Below are 21,278 nucleotides of genomic sequence, written 5' to 3'. Positions count from 1 at the left end.
GGTAGGAGGAATCCCATTTCCTCTGCCTGCAGCCAAAGATAACATTTTGTTTTAGCCATAATCTGAGCAACCTAGAAAACAAAACCAACTAGAGTGCATTTGTTTAAACAGCAGTTATATGGCTGGAGACCAGGAGTCCCAGTTTCAGTTTAGTGGGCCAGGCTGTGGGAGAAAGCACCATGACCCTCAAGAAAGACACTATATTCCCACACAGGAGAAACTATGGAAGCTTAAATGCTTCTGAAATTATTTACAGCCAGCTAATTTAACAAACTTCTTCTTTAGGAGGCAACAAACGTACACATTTAGCCAGATTCCTCCCAGGCAGGCATTTGCCATTCTTCTTGCTGAGGGAAGGGCCTTAAGGGATGTAACCTAATCTGGCCTAGGGCCCCCTGATTTAAATGGCAACATTTTAAAAACAAACATGTGCTGTAACTCAAGTCTGTAACCACAACACTCCCTGCCATGCTGCTACCCAGAAAGCAGGAAGCCAGCCCTATCAACATACCTAACATGGTTATCGTATTACAGCTAATACTGGGCTGCTCGGAGTAGAAGAGACCACAGCATGAAATGGGGAGCCATTAGCAGCACAGTCAAACTCACACATACCGCAAAACCAGTGGCAGTGCTGCCCTCAAATTCTCTATCACATAGCCCTCCAAGGCCTGCCTGCAACACAATTCAGGCAGACGAGGAGAAGGGATCTATGCAGTATAGAATGTTCCTGACATCTCACTTACATATGGCCTGTGGTCACTTCATGTGCAATGATAACATGTCAATGAAGCATCTGCCCAGACCACAGTTCTCTGGTGAGTTAACAGTGGGCAGGGAGTATCTGAGAACTTGTTTCCCCCTGGTGGCTGTACGGAAGAGTTGAGACAGTGAGGCCTCCTCAGTTGGCTCAGCTGGGACCTGTGCCATTTGGCTTCTCCTCTCCCTCAGCAACCACTCCACCTGTTCACTATATTATGTAACATTATGTAAGGACAGGCATGTTAAGTTGATTTCCTCTTCCCATTTGCATGGTGCCTATTTAAGGGGGCTGCCTCTAGCCGAGGACTGTATGGCATTTTCTTACAAGATTTGAAAAGGACCTGGAACATTTTCAGTGCTCTCTAAGGCAAGAAAGAAGCTACATGCATGCAATGCTAAGTGCTCTTGTTGCCTGCTCATGTTTTGTTTGACACAGAGAGATCAGCATGGCAGGTGAAGGGCATCAGTCCACAACTGACACTAGGCATCATCCTGAATGTACAGCCAATGGCACAAAAAAGACAGAATCTCAAGGGACATTATAACACAGATGTCCTTAACTCACTGCCTTGATTTATTTTCCCCAAAATATGCATTCTTTACAAAGGGCAAGAACAAACATCCATTTCAGCACAGAGCTACCCAAAGCAGTGGCAGAACTGGTGATCTGAAGACAAGCCAGGAAACAGCTGATCAGTTCAGTCAGTGGTCTTATACAGATATTTCCACCCTACTCTGGGCATCTGCTGGCAACATCCCCAGATGTTCCCTACGCATTCAGCACTAGTGAGAAGGGGATTCTCCACAAGCAGACACCTGGGCCTGTACATATAAAGGGTCCTTTTGCATGAATACTGAACACACAGGTGCTGGGGGTGGCAACATCAGGGATACCACCAGCAGGTCCAGTCCTGTTCCTCCACCATCATGCATTTGGGGTATGCATCAGTTCAAGTCTTATACCTGACAGATTGCCCCAAATGAAGAGCCGATCTCCAGTCAGCAACAGGATAGAACCAGGTGAACATTAGCAGATTCTCCTCATGCTGTGAAACTGCTGGTCTTGATACATTAAGGCCCAAATCCTAACCCACTTTCCAGTACTGGCATAGCTGTACCAATGGGACATGTGCTGCATACTGCAGTTGGGCAGCACTCATGGAGTCCTCTTCAAAGTAAGGGAATGTTTGTTTCCTTATCTAGGAGCTGCATTGCCCTTATGTCAGTGTGCCATAAGTTGCTGTTAAAAGACAGGAGAGCAGACCAAGCTGCTTTTCCTTCTGATCTTTTGGCAACATCTTCTATTCAAGCCTTATTCAGAGGAAGAGAGGTTTTGCGGTGGTTATGAGTGGTTTGTGCACTACCAGCCCAATCTGATGTGTGCTTTGGAAGCAAGTCCCAGTTACTCCCATTTCAAAGTCCATAAAACATAAATAAATATTGGTAATAATAAGAAAATTGTGGCTTATATGATTGTGGGATTGTGTGTGTGTACAGTATATAACTTATATATGTTATATACATAACACATACATGTTATATATACACATACATGTGTTATATACATATAATATGTATGTAAATATAATACAGGTCGTGCCTAGTAATCCACTGGAACCCCACATGGGATAAAAAAAAATCAGTGGATACCAAATCAGTGGAAAAATAGCTTTAAGTCATTTCTGTCCAACACTGCACATACAGAACAGGGATCAAATGTGGGGCTGGGCAGACCCACTTCCAGGTTTCTCGCTCCTCTGTTTTTAAATGCATACACACTATACCGCATTCAGATGGGGTGAATAATGGGATCTAGTGAAATGAAAGTTTGCAGTAATTATTTAACAGCCTGAAGGTAGGAAATTGGATTTTGGTACTTTTCTTTCTTGTTACAAGGCATTTAAAGGTGGACCAGTGGTGATACCAGTGGTATCAGTGGTGAGTCAAATCAGTGGATACTGGTTGTATGTATATGTACATATGTATGTCCACATGTATATACATATACTGTGTGTGTATATATATATACACACACACACACACACATATCTATAATGTGTGTGTAATATATATTGCACATACGTAATACAAGCTTGATGTATATTTTCTGCATATGGAAGCATCTCTTTGAGGTGGTGATGTGATGTGTATGTGTCCCGCTGAGCTCCTTGTGAGTGAGAAGGGTCATTTGAATGCAACCAGTCTGGACTCACACCAGGAGACCAGTGGCCGCGGATTCTCCGGCTCCCTCTTGTGGCCACAGGAGCGCTGCGAAGCTCCCTCCCCTCGCCAGCTGGGGTTTCAAAAAAAGGAGGAGGAAGTTTTTGGTGAGGGGCTTCTCTTCGGATACTTACGCCGCGCGGCTGCCTGAGCATGAAGTTCAAGCTGGCTGTTTGCAGGTTCAGTGCTGGGGTATCGTAGGAGGGCAGCGCAGGGGATGGAGCCCTCCCAGTCCTGCGGCGGCTCTTAGCTGCCGGGATTCCGCGGGGCTGCCCTGACCGCGGATGAAGAGGGATGGGCTGCAAAGGAAGCAAAATGGGCTGCTGTGAAGGCAAAAGAAAGGTAAAGGGGGGAGGAGAAGAGAGCCCAAGTTTGGGCAGGAGTTTGCAGGGCTGCTTTCTTGCGCGCGGAGCAAGGCAAGGGACGTGGAGTGCTGCAGGCGTCCGGTCCCCTCGATCACCCCCCGCCCGCCCCATATCTAACCAGTGCGTGGCTCAGAGGAGAGAGTAGCCCCGACGCTACACTCCTGCGTCCGGGAAGCAGAGGGGAAGCGGCTCTTGAGCAACAAAGCCGCAGCACAGCAGGGACGCGGTGACACGCTCGGTGGAGGAAGCTGCGGAGGAGAGCAAGCGCTCTCTCGGGCTACGATCCTATCCACACTTACCTGGGAGTAAGCCCCTTTGACTCTAATGGACTTACTTCTGAGGAGACATGCATAGGATAGGGCACTAGGGCTGCAATCCTATCCATACTTACCTGGGAGTAAGACCCATTGACGATAATGGGACTTACTTCTGAGTAGACAGGCATAGGATTGGGCTCTCAGTTCCACCGAGCGCTGGAGCACGCCCCTTTGGAAAGGCTGGGGAAGCCCATCGGTTCTCCCTCCCCTCCTCCCTTTCCCTCTATGATCAGAAAGTGAGTGCAGCAGGGAGAGGGCCCTGCAAACTTTGGTCCCAGGCTGCTGGCTGGAAATGGAGACACTTTGCACCTGGGCTGTAGCACAGCCCCAGGTGGTTGTGTGAAATGCATGCCGTTGATCCTGAGCTGGAGTACGCGCTCCAGCTCGCTTCGTGCAGCTGGATGATGGCCCGTTATCATTCCTTGCAATAGGACAAGTGTAGCTAAAGTTATCGCTCAGGAGTGATTGACCATATGTGTTCAATGGAGCTAACTCCCTGTTTACTCGGAAGTAAGCCTGCGATTCTTTAAAGCACTTACTCCCATAGAACCGTGCATAGATTGCAGCCTTAGTCATAGAACCACATCCTACGCATGTCTACTCAGAAGTAAGTCCCATTATAGTCAATGGGGCTTGCTCCCAGGTAAATGTGGATAGGATTGCAGCCATACTCTTCTCATGACTTGCATCTAGCACTGTGATTCTAATTTGCATTGATTGCTAACCACAGTGCCAGGAAATGGTAGCTATTCTTCCTGGCTTAGAGGATGGACCCTTCTGTATGCCTAACTTGCTTCTGTTTGCTGATGTCATATGCTGAGTTCTTAAAGCAATAATATATATGTGGTAATCAAAGGAATCTGGTCATATATAATCCTTAAATATTCCTTCTGGTGAATGCATGGAAATTTCATTCTTTTAAAGAAGTGTAAAGACAGGGAAAATGGCACCAGTATTCACCTTCAGTTTAAACACAAAACTTCCTATGAATATCCAGAACCAGGAAGATGCCTAGTGAACCAGGCCATTGATCCATGACACTCAGAGTTGTCAATATGAACTGGCAGCACTTTATTTATTTATTTATTTATTTAAAATTGCCTTCCCTGCCACATTGGGTCACCCAAGGCAAAGTACAATGTAAATACAATAAAATCACAATAAAAATACAGAACAATGATTAAAACCAATACAGGCAGTGCATATGAAAAAATAACACTCATAAAAACAGCAACATAAATAGTAATAGCAACATGTAAATGATTATCCCCACCCCAAAACCCAGACAATATTTTTTTCTGCATACTCAGAGATTGAATGTATTGTGAATCTCTGCATACTCAGAGATTGAATGCACCTTCTGCATACAAAAAATGTGTTCTACCACTGAGATGTGGCTCCTCCCCAATCAATGACTCTAGAATTAAGAATTCTTAAACAGTTCTTGCTGAGGTCAGGACAAATCTGAAATGAGTGACCCCTGCAGTGCTTATTTTGGAGGTAGGATGCACTTGCACAATTTCAGGCTGTTAGCAATTTATCTGGGGAAAGGGGTGGAACTTGTAGCCCATTGCAGAGATACATCCCGTTGTGTTCTGTAGAGCTAAACTGGGAGAATAGGCAATTGCCTTGAAGATTTGTGGCTTCTTGAATTCCAAATGTCATAAGATAAGAAAAATCCTGACATCATTCCTGAAAAGATTATAGTTGCTGATCCTCCAAGCCATTGATGGTTGACATTTTTGAAATCTCACTCAGTAATCTCATGCAAAGTTTGATATTGACTATTTTCTAACACACACATCCTAATTTGAAGTGAGTGGATGGATATTGAAAAATTGGTATGATCTGAGTGATGTTTAGGCCTCAATATTCCCATTTTAAAACATCCTTTATTGTTCTGCAAGTGTCAGACATGTCGGTTGGATTATTAGGCCATTGAGGCTATATAGGTCAAGAGTGTTGAGCAAAGAAATAATTTCATTCAGTCCATCAGTGCAGCTTTTTCTTTCTGTGCCCAGATAAGCTACAGCAAAACACAGCATTTCAGGAGCATTTTACATAACCAATATGAATCCCTTTGTGAATCTTGTACTTTGAGTGCTGCTAATTGACCATAGTGTTAAGCACAACTGTTTCTACTCTCTGGTGACTAAATATTGCTAAAACTGAAGGAGGAGGGAACCCATTATAAAGTTCAATTGTTATAGGCATCCCATCCCAAATCTGCTTGGAAGCCAGGATTGGTGAAATCCTGTTCACCAATCAGAATGGCTCATAGTAAGCGAATGGCAAGGAAAAACACTCTGCATACGTTTTATAAGTCATGCACTTGTTTCTACTCGATCAACATGCTTAATCGTATTATAAAGTACATTGGTCCTCTGGATGCAAGGTCAGATACTTCCATATCAGTTCAGTCAAACCTTTGACAACAATTTCTCTCAATTCAAAAGGAACAGTACATTTTCAAGACATAGTGTACAAGAGGTCCCAGACAAAAAGGAGGGTGAAGAGCCATGTAAGTGTGAAGAGTAAATAAAATAGTGGCTATATTTGGTGCTGTGCCTCTCACTAGTTCCAATCTATTGAAACCTTGGCTAGTGAACATTTTCTGTTCTCCTTATTGACACAGGCACATCAACTCTCTGTTAGATCATATTCAAGAAGCAGATGGTTGTCTGTGTGAGAGTCATTTCACATATTATGTAGCCTTGAGGTGACAGAACTATGAGCTGTACAACTCAGATAGCAGGTGAGGTGCAGGCAAGTAGTTGTAAGGAAGTGGAACTCCAGAACTTCTTCCCCAGCAGGGGTGGTGATGTCATCCACAGGAGTGCCCAGGTGCTGCCTTTGAAGCTCCTTCTTAGGCAAGAAGAAGCATCTGAAGGAGGTAAATTTGCCTAGGGGCATATGTTACAGTCTAGGGCTAGGCCAGGGCTGTCAAACTCATTTCATACAGCAGGCCAAATAGCATTCAGGGTGCCTGCTGAGGGCCAGAAGTGATGTCATTAGACAGGAAGTGATGTCATTAGACAGGTCATAACCAGAAATAAGCACTTTTTTCTCACTTAGCTGCAAATGACAGAAGAAAAAATATGCAAATTTTGATTATATTCCAAGATATAGTAGAGTCCAATTATCATGCGTGCCACCTTTTCAGCAGTGACAGCTTAGCAAGGTTCAGCAGCTGAGAGCCCAAGGGCCGAATAAAAAACCTCTGTGGGCTGCATTCAGCGCCTGCCCTGGCCTTCTGTTTGACACTCTGGTCTAGACCACACTCTTTCCCAAGGGCTATCAGAGAGATAGTATGTAACTCATGTTACATCAATGCTACAATCTTATGCAGATTTGCCTGGGAGTAAGTCCTGTTGAACAAACTGGGACTTATTTATAAGTAAGCGTGCCTAGGCTAACATTGAAATATACCTTTAATATTTATTTTAAAAGAATTTAAGATACTTTCTAATCTCATGTTTCCATTTTTAAACATTTGTTTTAAAGCTGTTGCAATCTATTCCAAAAGTTTGGGATGAAATGTAGTAAGTTTCAAAGTAAAACTAAGTGGCAGGAGAAGAGAACATGAATGAAGAAATGGACAGTTGGTTTTTGTTGTTATTGTGTAGTCTTAGTAGGGTGTGGCTATGGAGGTGTCATGAGAAGCTCTTGCACTTTAATATTTAAATGACGCCACTGGCGAGGAGGTAATTTTGAATGTTCCCCCACCATGTCACTACTAGCAAGCACATCATGGACTTCATTTGTATTGGCAACCTTCAGTCTCGAAAGACTATGGTATCGCGCTCTGAAAGGTGGTTCTGGCACAGCGTCTAGTGTGGCTGAAAAGGCCAATCCGGGAGTGACAATCCCTTCCACACCGGGAGCAAGTGCAGTCTGTCCCTGGTCTGTCTCCCTGGCTATGGGCCTTCCTTCTTTGCCTCTTAGCCTCAGACTGTTGGCAAAGTGTCTCTTCAAACTGGGAAAGGCCATGCTGCACAGCCTGCCTCCAAGCGGGCCGCTCAGAGGCCAGGGTTTCCCACTTGTTGAGGTCCATCCCTAAGGCCTTCAGATCCCTCTTGCAGATGTCCTTGTATCGCAGCTGTGGTCTACCTGTAGGGCGCTTTCCTTGCACGAGTTCTCCATAGAGGAGATCCTTTGGGATCCGGCCATCATCCATTCTCACGACATGACCAAGCCAACGCAGGCGTCTCTGTTTCAGCAGTGAATACATGCTAGGGATTCCAGCACGTTCCAGGACTGTGTTGTTTGGAACTTTGTCCTGCCAGGTGATGCCGAGGATGCGTCGGAGGCAGCGCATGTGGAAAGCGCTCAGTTTCCTCTCCTGTTGTGAACGAAGAGTCCATGACTCGCTGCAGTACAGAAGTGTACTCAGGACGCAAGCTCTGTAGACCTGGATCTTGGTATGTTCCGTCAGCTTCTTGTTGGACCAGACTCTCTTTGTGAGTCTGGAAAACGTGGTAGCTGCTTTACCAATGCGCTTGTTTAGCTCGGTATCGAGAGAAAGAGTGTCGGAGATCGTTGAGCCAAGGTACACAAAGTCATGGACAACCTCCAGTTCATGCTCAGAGATTGTAATGCAGGGAGGTGAGTCCACATCCTGAACCATGACCTGTGTTTTCTTCAGGCTGATTGTCAGTCCAAAATCTTGGCAGGCCTTGTTAAAATGATCCATGAGCTGCTGGAGATCTTTGGCAGAGTGGGTAGTGACAGCTGCATTGTCGGCAAAGAGGAAGTCACGCAGACATTTCAGCTGGACTTTGGATTTTGCTCTCAGTCTGGAGAGGTTGAAGAGCTTTCCGTCTGATCTGGTCCAGAGATAGATGCCTTCTGTTGCAGTTCCAAAGGCCTGCTTCAGCAGGACAGCGAAGAAAATCCCAAACAAGGTTGGTGCAAGAACACAGCCCTGCTTCACTCCGCTTCGGATGTCAAAAGGGTCTGATGTGGAGCCATCGAAGACAACAGTGCCCTTCATGTCCTTGTGGAAAGATCTGATGATGCTGAGGAGCCTGGGTGGACATCCAATCTTGGGGAGAATCTTGAAGAGGCCGTCTCTGCTGACCAGGTCGAAAGCCTTTGTGAGATCTATGAAGGCTATAAAGAGTGGCTGTCGTTGTTCCCTGCATTTCTCCTGCAGTTGTCTAAGGGAGAATACCATATCAGTGGTGGACCTGTTGGCTCGGAATCCACACTGCGATTCTGGATAGACGCTCTCTGCAAGTACCTGGAGCCTCTTTAGTACAACTCGGGCAAACAGCTTTCCTACAACGCTAAGGAGAGAGATGCCGCGGTAGTTGTTGCAGTCACCCCTGTCACCTTTGTTCTTGTACAGCGTGATGATGTTTGCATCCCTCATGTCTTGAGGTACTCCACCTTCTCTCCAGCAGAGGCAGAGGATTTCATGCAGCTCAGTGACGATGATCTCTTTGCAGCATTTTAGGACTTCAGCAGGGATGCTGTCTTTTCCAGGTGCCTTGCCAAAGGCAAGGGAGTCCAGGGCCACGTGAAGTTCTTCTAGGGTTGGTTCACTGTCAAGCTCTTCCAGCACAGGCAGGCACTCAATGTTGTTCAGTGCTTCTTCGGTGACTACATTTTCTCTGGAATATAGCTCAGAGTAGTGCTGCACCCAGCGTTCCATCTGCTGCGCCCGATCCTGGATGACCTCGCCTGTGGCAGACTTCAGAGGGGCAATTTTCCTCTGTGTTGGACCTAGGGCCTGCTTGATACCATCATACATCCCCTTGATGTTGCCCGTGTCAGCTGCTATCTGTATCTCGGAACAGAGCTGGAGCCAGTAGTCGTTAGCACATCTCCTGGCAGTCTGTTGGACTTTGCTGCGAGCAGTTTGGAGGACCTGCAGGTTGCGCTCACTGGGACAGGCCTTGTATGCTGCTTGAGCTCTCCTCTTTTCCTCAATGACTTCACTATGCAGAAGCTTTCTCCCTGATCATACAGGGAGGCTTGTGTGTCTATGTGCAAGAGCATTAGAAAAAAAAAATACACCCAGCTACAGTCTGAAGTTTGTGTAGCCCAAAATTCTGCCACCTCATTCTGTATACGAACGGCTCTTTCCATTCCAGCATTGAGTCTTCAGAGTCTTCAACCTTTTTCTGCCCATATCTGTAGAGGAACAATAATATCATAACTGGATTTTTAATTGTAATACTTCAGTGCATGTATCTAAATGCAAGAATTCAGATTGAGAAACAATGTTTTTTTCCTCCTTGACCCCATACAGTTCTCAAAGAAGAAACAATTATCCTTAGAATGGAGAGGGTTTAGTTGTGAGCTACAAGCCTAAAATTATCTGATCAGGTAGATGTGTTCATTTCACATGCATCCTGCCTCTTGCTGGCATGGTTTCTGGTAGGCCTCAGCCTTTCCTGTCATCTATTTTTGTTCTTTAGAAGAGCTGAAAAGATAAGAAAGCGATTGTGTTGGTGTCACACAGAAGAAGCCTCCAGGGATCTGTAGCAGTAAGAATGTTGGACTAGGCTGCCAGGAGGCTGCAGTGTTACATTTTATCAGGAGTGGAATTCAGATGCTTGGCACAGTAGTTACCGTTTGTGTTTATAGTTTGATCTCTGGTGAGGAGAAGGGCTAAGAGAAACTATCCCATCTTGAAAGATCAGGGCTGAACCCTGGCTTCCTTCCACATCTGGATTAAATATATTGCAAGACCAGGGAAGAATACGTCAACAACCTACAGTTACATAAAGTGTAAGCAGGCAGAACCTGATCAGCAGGCTAAAATATTGCACAGGAAAGAGGAAACACTGGACACAATTATGTGGGAACAGAGGGTGTTTAGAAGGGACTTTTCATGCATTCTTGAGTTACAGTTAAATATCTCTTTGCTGGTTCCTTTGTGATCTGCTCTGACTTTAAACTGGCCACAACCTCTTCCCTGACAAAGACTGTTTGTAAAATGCAGGTGATGAGTCTTCATGGTCTGCCCAGGTATACTTTAAATCAGGGGTCTCCAAACCCCAGCCCGGGGGCCAGTTGTGGCCCACCGCAAGCCTCTTTCCAGCCCGCAGCCAACCTCTTGTCCCCTGAAAGCCTCTGGCCCACTCAACTGAACATGACCAGAACTGTGCTCTGATTGTGTTTGGAGGGTGTTCTGAGGGCCAGAGAGGTTGAATGAATGAGCCCATTCATTCATTTATTCACTCATCTAAGTTCCATCTCTAATTTATTTAAATTTTATATTTAAATGTTTTTTCCGGCCTTCCACACCTTGCCAGATATTTGATGCAGCCCTCTGGCCAAAAAGTTTGGAGACCCCTGCTTTAAAGGACTGATGCAGACTGGCCAGTTAATGTGGATGAGGTCCAGCTGCAAGATTTTTCCATTACTGAAAATAATTACAGTACCGCTGTAATTTTCACCAGTGTGGAACCAGTGTGTTGCAGAGTGGGAAGTAGTGTCTTTCTGCTAATGAGGAAGCTGACCAGGAGTGAAGTCCTAGCTTGGTTCTCCTTGCTATCTGTGGCTGAGCTAAAAGCTTCAGCTTTTAGGGGCAGAGACATGCTACCTTGAAGATTTGCTTAGTCTCTTACTATGGGGTTGGAGGGGCTCCTTGTACATACACATGGTAAGGGCAATGGAATTGCTTATGACTGATGAGCAGGGTAGAAGAAAAAAACAAAGATTGGAAACAACTGAGATATATATAATACACATCTTTGCACTTTGATATCATAAAGCACATTAAACATATGCCCACTGCCCACAGTCTTTTCTAAGACAGAGCTTACTTATTTGGCTCTGGGTTGGATTATATTGGGGCACCTACTGCACACTAGCCAACAGCTGACAAAATCAAATTCTAGATATGCTGATGTGAGTAGGATTGCTGACATTTTACCAGGAGAATCTCTTGCACCTTTTAACAACTGTCAGATAAACAGAAATACCAGCAAGCAGATGCAGTGATGAAAAGAGTTCTCCTGCCACACTGCTTTGCTCTGCAACAGTTGACGACTCAGTAACCTACTCAGTAAAAAGTTGGCAACCAGAAAGAATAGATGGAGACTGTGCAGCTCTTGGTTTGCCAGCAAGACACCAACGCTTTAAGAGAAGCTGCGGTATAAACCTGGACATTTCAGACCTTGATTCCATTAGTCAGATCTCTCTTTTCTGCTGAGGGTGAAAGCAGTCAGGGCCCAATCCTATCCAACTTTCCAGCTCCGGTGTAGCCATAATGCAGCCCCATGGTAAGGGAACAAATGTTCCTATCCCTTGAGAAGCCCCCAGTGGAGAAGCCCTCCACCATAGGATGCAGCCCATATCCCAGTGGCACAATTGCACCAGCACTAGAAAATTAGATAGGATTTGGGCCCTCAGTTCTGTACAGACCAGTGCTGTGCAGTAGTAATGGGGTACCCTGCAGAAAGAGCACATGCTTGCTTGCAGAAGGTTCAATACCTAGTACACTATCTTTGTGTTAGGCTGGGAAAGGCCACCCTGCCTGAAACTCTGGCGAGCCATTGCCAGAGACAATAGTGATCAAAATGGAGCCATGGTCTGACTTGGCATAAGGCCCCTTCATATGTTCCTCCACCCTCTGAACAACTATGGTCCCTATTGACTTCTTATATTCCCTTTTCCATGCTTTGATTGTTTTTCTGTGTGTAGACTGATATGAAACCTGCCTGGAAGAGATTATTCTTCTTTGCTGGAAAAAAAAAGAGGAATCCACAGTTTCGTCCTTTGTAAGAACTGCAGTGAAGACTGATGCCAGAACTAGAGTTTAAAATAATGTCTCCTGAAAGGCTTCTCCTAGGGTTGGGTGGAACAAAAAATGGTTGAGACAGCAACTCAGGGTAGTGAGTCTTCATGATGTGTATGCATTGTGAAATCTCCATGCAGCCCAAATTAATCGATCCTTATGTAGCACCTGCAGTCAATTTGGTGCATGAAATTAGTTGCATCATAATCTTTATGTAGCCAATACCATAATGAAATGGTCCAGGGAGCTTTGTATGTTGGAGCAAAGTCATCCCCACTGGATCAGGCCATAGGCCCATCTAGTCCAGCTTCCTGTATCTCACAGCGGCCCACCAAATGCCCCAGGGAGCACACCAGATAACAACAGACCTGCATCCTGGTGCCCTCCCTTGCATCTGGCATTCTGATATAGCCCATTTCTAAAATCAGGAGGTTGAACATACACATTATGGCTTGTACCCCATAATGGATTTTTCCTCCAGAAACTTGTCCAATCCCCTTTTAAAGGCATCCAGGCCAGATGCTGTCACCACATCCTGCGACAAGGAGTTCCACAGACTGACCACACGCTGAGTAAAGAAATATTTTCTTTTGTCTGTCCTAACCCTCCCAACACTCAATTTTAGTGGATGTCCGCTGGTTCTGGTGTTATGTGAGAGTGTGAAGAGCACCTCTCTATCCACTTTATCCTTCCCGTGCATCATTTTGCATGTCTCAATCATGTACCCCCTCAGGTGTCTCTTTTCTAGGCTGAAGAGGCCCAAACGCCGTAGCCTTTCCTCATAAAGAAGGTGCCCCAGCCCCGTAATCATCTTAGTCACTCTCTTTTGCACCTTTTCCATTTCCACTATGTCCTTTTTGAGATGCGGCAACCTGAACTGGACACAATACTCCAGGAGTGGCCTTACCATCGATTTGTACAATGGCAGTATAATATTAGCTGTTTTGTTCTCAGTACCTTTTCTAATGATTCCAAGCATAGAATTGGCCTTCTTTACTAACGCCGCACATTGGGTCGACACTTTCATCAACCTGTCCACCACCACCCCAAGATCCGATCTGTCACAGACAGCTCAGAACTTTCAGGTCAGAAAGAAAGCTACCTTTTAACCAGCCTGTTTGGCCTGACACTCACATAATATTCTCCTTCTGCAGAAAAATATCCACAGAGGAATATTTGTGAACAAAGGCCTCCTATACTGTAAAAATCTACATAGATTTTGCACGTATTCTCTTGGAGAGTTTCATGGAGGGAAAACATATGCATAAACAGATTTATGTTCTGAGCAGCCAGAAATGCTAGCCCAAGGACGACCTCCTCTACTGTTGCTCCTTCATTTGGATAATCTTTCCATCTGCAGCCAGGGACAGATCCTCATTCTGTATCTGTCATAAAAGAGTTAACAGTCACTAAGGGGCAGGGAAAAAATGGAAAATGATTATTAGCATGTGTGACACAGTCATATCCCACATTTTCTGCAACCTTTTCTTGCTCTCCATCAATGCTGTAAAATGATTGCAGTGCAGCTGTAGGACAAAAAGAAGTTCCAGCAAATGAACTTTGACAGCCACTTGTGTTTGTTATGACTTGTGCTTTGTGCTTTGTGCACTAGAAAACTTGACTGGAGCATGATGTGATCAGGTGTGTACATATGTATACACATTGCAGATTCTCCCTCAGGGCACCCAATAAAATTGTTGCCTCAAAACGTGCATAAAAATGTTTTAAGCACATGTGCAGAGCCAAATGTACAGCACATGCCTGTGGCAAACATTCTTATCCACAAAACCTTCATGGTGATTTTCACAAACAGCAAATGAGGTGCCCAATATGTCTTTTAGTTAGCATTTCAGACTGCATGTGAACATTTGCATGCTGCAGTGTTTGCACATACACCCACATCCAGCACATAGAAAAGTGGCATGTTGGGGAGAAGGAGGTCTAACCATTTCCTTGCCATAATTTTATGTCACGTTTTCAGTGGGGGAATGTCCCCTTGTGTAGCATCAGGCAATAAACTACTTCTTAAGTAGTTAAATTGTCATTTCAAGTGGTCTATGACAAGTAGTTCAAACTACTACTTGTAGTAGTTCAAACTACAACAACAAAAGTAGTTTAACTACTAGCAATAATAATTTCACTATCCACTAGATGAACAATGCCTGTTCTAATAATTCATTATTTACTAACATTAGTGAAAGCTCTGCAGATCACTAGGCAATGAATCAGTCAACAAGAAGAAGAAGACTGGAAGGTCTGTGATTACTAGAAGAGAATGGCAGTTCTCTTTCTATGCCTTTGGACAGCCCCCAGATTTGCACACAACCCCTTCCTCTTAAGGTATAGCACCAGTAGCATGCACACCTCTTGCATTATGGGGGTGAGATATTGTGCCACTGGCATTGATTCTGGGCTGGTTATTTTCTCTATCATATGCCCATAGTAGCAAAAGAGCTAATGTGAAGTTTCCCTAGCACTTCTCCCCCCCCCCAGTCTTCCTCTTCTCTTTAGAAGCAGCAAACCAACTATAAGCAGGTGCTGCAAGAAGAAAATGCCTCTACAGCAGTGGTTCTCACACATTTAGCGCTGGGACCCACTTTTTAGAATAAGAATCTGTCAGGACCCACCGGAAGTGATGTCATGACCGGAAATGATATCATTAAGCAGGAAAATTTTTATAATCCTAGGCTGCAGTCCTACCCACACTTATCCAGGAGTAAGTCCCAATGACTATTATTGTTAAAAGTATATACAGAGTAGCTTGTTAAAAGTACAGGTCTGTATCATTTCCCCAAATACAGTCACATGCCATGGTAGCATCAAGTCTAATATATTAAAAATAAAATATTGAAATGAATGGGGACCCATCTGAAATTGGCTCATGATCCACCTAGTGGGTCCCAACCGACAGTTTGAGAAACTGCTCTACAGAATAGGAGAGTAGGAAAATGACTTTATAGGCTTCTGCTTTGGCTGTTTGACACCAATAGGAGCATTCAATCCAGAGCAAGTTGGAACTGGGCAAGAGAGAGGGCTGCTTTAGGTCAGGAGTGCAGTGAAGCCAAAGCTCCCCTTCCCTTATCCAAATTGCACTAACCTTGCTATTCTTTATTGAGACAAATGTGAGCTTTCAGCCCTAATCATGGCCTTAGTTTGGATTCTCATATGGTGTCTCCGATATTCTGCCAAGCTGGTGATTAAGTGAAGCTTCCATACGGCTTCCCAAACCACAGTAGTAAAGCAAAGGAAGTGACTGGGAGCATTCCAGCTTTAACAGAATCTTGACAGATAGAACATACAGCTTATGGGATAAGACCATCTCCCTCCTTTTAAAATTGCCAGATGTGCTTCATTTTGCAAAGTTATGCATCTTCTACCAGAAGATGACTGCTCCATGAAAGACAAACCCTTTGTCTTGCTCCAAATAAGCCATTGTACCACCTGTCCTTGCTTTTTAATCCATACCACCAAGCCCCGTGGCATAGAAAATAATTTCCCTGTAAAACAGGTGTACTTATACATTGCATAGGTCTCAGTTACAGTAAATAGGATTGACAAATCCCAGTGCTAGATCCTCAGGGTGAGGCCTCCTGAATCAGCAGGTGCAAATGGCAGGCTGGAGGAGGCAGCAAACTGGTGGGGAGGATGTTCTGAACCCTGTGTGTGCCCCCCACCTGCCTTGACCTGTTGCCTGTCCAGTTGCTCCAGCTGGCTGCTGCCCTATCCTCTTATCATGCACTCTCCTTAGAGAGCAAATGAGAGAAGGATGGGGGAGACAGTTTTCCTCCTCCTCCTCCAGCCATGCTGCCAAGGCACACAGAAGAGGAGCTGGGACAATGAAGGAAAGACCATTGCCGCCACTGGACTGCTATAGCCTTTGTTGCTTCCTTTCTTCCTCTGCTGCTTCTTGTAAGCTGGTCAGGTGGGAAGAATGCTGGGAGCAGAGATGTTCCACTCCCAAGGTCCTCTCGGCTGGCCAGTCTACAAGAAGTGGAAGCGAAGGGGGTGCCCTGGCTGCAGTGATGGTGGTGGGTGTGAATGCAGTGGGTGGCAGAGTTTGGCACTGCTTTGGGTACCAGTTGGACTTGAACTGAGCCTAAATATTTGTGTGAAAGAGACAAATATAGGTTTGGAAAGCTGTGCTTCATATCAGTGTACTTCTATGAGCCAGGGTTGTCTGCAGTTTCCTGGTGTGTGTGGCAAGCCTGGATTTGTTGCCATGCAATTTGTGGAACGGCCCTGATACTCCCGTAAATTGCTTGATCTTTTCCTGACCTACTAAACATCTCTGCAGCTACTCCTCAACATCCATCTCATACACAGGAACAAAGCCCAGTGTCCTTTACTGCCCTCTAAACTTGGACACTACCTTTTGATTATAAGCAGACATGATACAACTCATGTATCTCTTGAAACATCTTTCAGCCTGTGCCACATGCACAGTGTTCTACAAAGAGAAAATCTGGCACAGAGAGACTCAAGTAGTTATTGCTCCAAATGTAGGCCAGTGCAATTGTGTCCAGAACAGGCAGTACCCAAAACATTCTGCTTTGTCTTGCTGGGCATCTCTGCTCACATCATTGTGTTTTCAATCCTTTCCTAGCCTGTAGTTTCTTGAAAGTGTTTTGTTCTCCCTTTAGTAACCTAGAAGGGGGGCAGCAAATGCCTCTAATCTGTTTTACTGTGAGCTGGTTGGAAAATAATTTGGGGGATATTCAGGACAATCCCAGCACCAGGTGCTGAACTAATTCCTGCCTGTTGCACTTGGCTTCTCTTCTTGTTCTGTATGTTGTGATGACAAAAGTTCTGGTAGCCCAGGGGCAGGCTGTAATGCCTTTGGCAGCCCAGGAAGGAAGCCAAAGAAGCCCACCTTTCTGGGACCTCTCTGACCTCAGCTTTGGACAGCCATGGCAGGATTCGCCAGTATATGCTCCCTTAAGCTCTAGACATTTGAAATTTTTTTGTCAAACAGGATGCTTGTAATCCATGTCAGAAAAAGTAGGGGTTTTGTAACAAGATTTGGGGAACTATAATCTGACTGGTGCTACTTATGTTGGTCCTTTGGTCCCGGTTTGGCATTTGCACTCATGCAGATGAGTGTGGACATCAGCAGTCAATGATGATGATGATGATAATAATAATAATAATAATAATAATAATTTTTATACCACCCTGCCCCAACTTTCCAGGAGCTCAGAGTGACATACATGGTCCTCCCTCCACTTTTTCTTCTTAGCAACCCTGCAAGGTAGATTAGGCTGAGATGGAGACAGACCTAAAATCACCAAGTGAGCTTCTTGGCTAAGTGAGGACTTCAATCTGGATTTTTCTGTTTCTAGTCTACACTGGTGTCCATTTTGTCTCTTATGTGGATGACACCTCACAAAATCCTTTCTGACAATGCTCTAGTCTCCTTTACAGTATCTTTCACCCCAAAATGAAGAACAGCAAGATGGTTGCTCACCTTTCTGGATCACAGGCAGAGTGCAAAGGTTTTGAAGGACGTGCCTTGATTTTGAAATGACACACGAAAGCTAGCAAGGGGCTGAATCTTCCTTGAAAGGGTGTCTTTGTTCCTCCAGGTTATACCCTAAGAGTTAAGCTACACATTTCAGGAATATGTGTTTTTGCCTCTTATTTTAGGGGCGCTTTTCTTAAAATAGTGTACAGGGTTCCACAAAACCCTGGCAGCAGGAGCAGAGGACGTTAATACTTTGCTTCCACTGTCATTTCAATCAGGATCGTGGCCCCTGCATGTTATTTCCAGATGTAAAAAGCTCCCATTGAAGCTTTTTCCAGATGTATTTCCAGATGTAAAAAAAGGCTTCCATAACACACAAGGGAGGGGTGTACTCCCACTTGGAACCACAACAGGAGCAACGTTATTGATGACCCCTGTTCTCTACCCTGTTCCTGCTACACCCCATGCCTTCTTTTTAGGAGGGATGGGAACATGACCAAAACTTGCAACACACCTAATGTGTAGTTTGACCCTAAAACAAGCAACCCTCTCGGTTCTAATTGCATAAACAAATCCTGAGATAAGCAAGACAAGCTTTGCAAGAACATAGCTGGAAGTCAATGAAAATTTGATCTGCATTGCATTTGCAGTTCTGTCTTAAGCCTACTTACTTGGAAGCAAGTCCCAGTTGAGTTCAATGAGATATACTCTCCAGTAAACATGTTTAGGAGTGCAGCCTGGAAAAAGGAAACAATCATTCATTTCTGTTCCTCTTTACTGCCAGCAGTGTGCTAGAGATAGTTCACCTGGAAAAATCTTATCTCCTGGGTATATTATTGTAATAATGGTAATCGTCTGTTCTAGAAGTGAGTTTGATGTTTCTTTGAGAGAAATGCCCAGTACACATATGCATGCATAAAGTCCCAGGTTCAATCTCCAGCATCTCCAAGAAAGGCAGAGAAAATTTATCTCTGAAACCGTGGAAAGCCACTGCCAGTCAGTGTTGACAAGAGAGGGCAAGATGGCCCAATTGTCTGACTCGGTAAGGCAGCTTCTTAGGAACCGTTAAAGTTCTGTTAAGAGGTCATACCAATGTTCATGTTATCTGCCTGGGATTATGCAGGTTTCCTGTGGGGCTTGAAGGGATCAGGAGGCATCTTTGCACTGAGGAAGCGTTTGGGCCCACGTAGGACTGCAGCCACCCCTTATGTAGCATCTATATGAGTGTCCTCATACACATAAGTCGCCTTCAGGCTGTTACCTCATGTGCAAGCTGTCATGGAGCACTGAATGGGCACAATGTCTGCTAGAGCCTAGGGAAAGGGGCCCTGCTTCCTTGGTAATTTAGCAATAACTAAGTATAGTTTTTGTTCTCTTTCATTGTTATGAGTTCAGATAAGCTTTCCAGTCCAGGGGCTGGAAGGAGGCCTGCCAACGCTAGCCTACCAAGCATGGTCCCAAATCCAATTTTAACATAAATCCCCATTAAAACCAAGGCTGGGATGGAAAATCTGACAGGAGTGCTCCGCTCAAGTGGGGCTGGTAGCAACAGTTGACGTTCTAACAAAGCATTCCTGAAGTGATGATGTCAGAGTTTGAACTGCAGCCTGAACAAGTTTTGCTGGTGCCAGATATTTGGAGGAGTTATTAGGACTGGGCTTTATCCTTGTAATTGCCTCTGATTTATTGCCTTTAAAAAAAAAAGGCCTCATTCCCATACACACGCTCCGTGCCCTGGAACTGGCTATATCTAGGTCTGGAACTGGCTATAAAAAGCAGCATCGGAGCAGTAGGATTGTGGGAGTCACAAGCTCAGGCTTCACCCAGTTGTCTTGCTGGCTGTCCAGCTGCTGTAATAGAACGGGCATGTGTGGTGTGAAGCTTGGGTTAAGGGGAGGTGCATGGCAAGGCTGTTGGAAAGTGTGTCCCACACCCGAGCAGCACCGAGGCGCTGGATACCAAACACACTCCTTGTTTGTCAGTTCTTTAAGCCTCCTTCATATTTTCCAGCTGTTCTTTCCCAGACACCCCTTGAGGGAGTGAGGGGCCTGATTCGCTTAGCTCTGCAAAGGTGAAGGGTGGAGTCAGAATTCCAGCTGCAAGGACGCAGAGCAGAAAGTTAGATACAAGAAGGCAAGGGGGAGGTTAATAAATCTTCCAGCCCCCTCAAGGGAGTAGGCTGGTGCATTGATCTATGGGTGTTTTGAAATATGTCGTGATTTTTAAAAACTCTATATGTCAGTCAGGAGCAAGAAGGAGGATTGTGAACACGTCCTCCAGGACCAAACAGGGGAGATGCAATGTGTGGTGGCAGTGGTGGTGAACATTGTGAATGCATGCCTTTCCCCTGACGGCCGCATATTCATTAGGGCTATTCACATGTGTTTCGTTGTACACATGTGCAAGTATCCATGTGAATGTGTGTGTTTTGCAGATGGTTGTACAGGTGCTCTGGACCCCTTGAAAATATAAAATGCATGCTGCTGTATATGTGTCAAATGTAATGTGTGTACATAGCTCAATGGTCATTTGTACAGTGATTGTATGACAATTGAACAGAATGTGTGAAAAACGATGATTGACGTTTATAATTGCTCCAAGCTTACCGTGGCTGTTTAAGCCATTTTTGCCCAGCATTGTATATAAGCAACAGGGACCAAATGTGTACACACCTGTAGGCCACGCAAAAATGTGTTAAGAGCTGGGGTGCAGGGCCAGAGGCAACTGAATGGCTGTGTTTTTCTGAGCTCTTGAAAGCTCTTGGGAAAGCATGCTGTTTCCTCCCAAAAAACCATGGGTCTGAGGAGATCCAAGGATCTGTGATTAGAAGAGATTTGAACCTACAGATGGTGTACAGTTTCGGAGAAGAAGGGTCCAGCCAGGGGCTGTTTTTCTCCAAGGGAACCTAGCCATCAATGTCGGTGTTGGTGAGGATTCCTCTTGAAACTAAGCTGAAGGCCCCAGGCATAAGAACATAAGAACAGCCCCACTGGATCAGGCCATAGGCCCATCTAGTCCAGCTTCCTGTATCTCACAGCGGCCCTCCAAATGCCCCAGGGAGCACACCAGATAACCTCATCCTGGTGCCCTCCCTTGCATCTGGCATTCTGACATAGCCCATTTCTAAAATCAGGAGGTTGCGCATACACATTATGGCTTGTAACCCATAAAGGATTTTTCCTCCAGAAACTTGTCCAATCCCCTTTTAAAGGCATCCAGGCCAGTTGCCATCACCACATCCTGTGGCAAGGAGTTCCACAGACCAACCACACGCTGAGTGAAGAAATATTACTGAGTAAATATTTTCTTTTGTCTGTCCTAACCCTCCCAACACTCAATTTTAGTGGATGTCCCTTGGTTCTGGTGTTATGTGAGAGTGTAAAGAGCATCTCTCCATCCAC

At 45.0% G+C, this 21,278-nt stretch overlaps 1 protein-coding gene across 2 annotated transcripts in view; it reads left to right on the top strand.

The window, feature by feature from the left end:
- The first annotated feature begins 3,080 nt into the window (after positions 1-3,080).
- The window catches only part of CCDC69 (coiled-coil domain containing 69), a 47,866-nt gene continuing 29,668 nt past the window's right edge, over positions 3,081-21,278 (top strand). The window contains exon 1 of one of the 2 annotated variants that reach the window (XM_066615132.1): positions 3,081-3,324. In XM_066615132.1, the coding sequence (XP_066471229.1) occupies positions 3,277-3,324 (48 nt within the window). In that variant the 5' untranslated portion in view covers positions 3,081-3,276. The remainder of the gene's footprint in view (positions 3,325-21,278) is intronic. The other variant, XM_066615131.1, reaches the window with a different exon arrangement.

This window comes from Tiliqua scincoides, chromosome 2 (assembly GCF_035046505.1).
Source record: "Tiliqua scincoides isolate rTilSci1 chromosome 2, rTilSci1.hap2, whole genome shotgun sequence".
Classification (NCBI taxonomy): domain Eukaryota; kingdom Metazoa; phylum Chordata; class Lepidosauria; order Squamata; family Scincidae; genus Tiliqua; species Tiliqua scincoides.
Note: the sequence above shows the minus strand (reverse complement) of the source record. Positions and strands in the feature narration are given on the sequence as shown.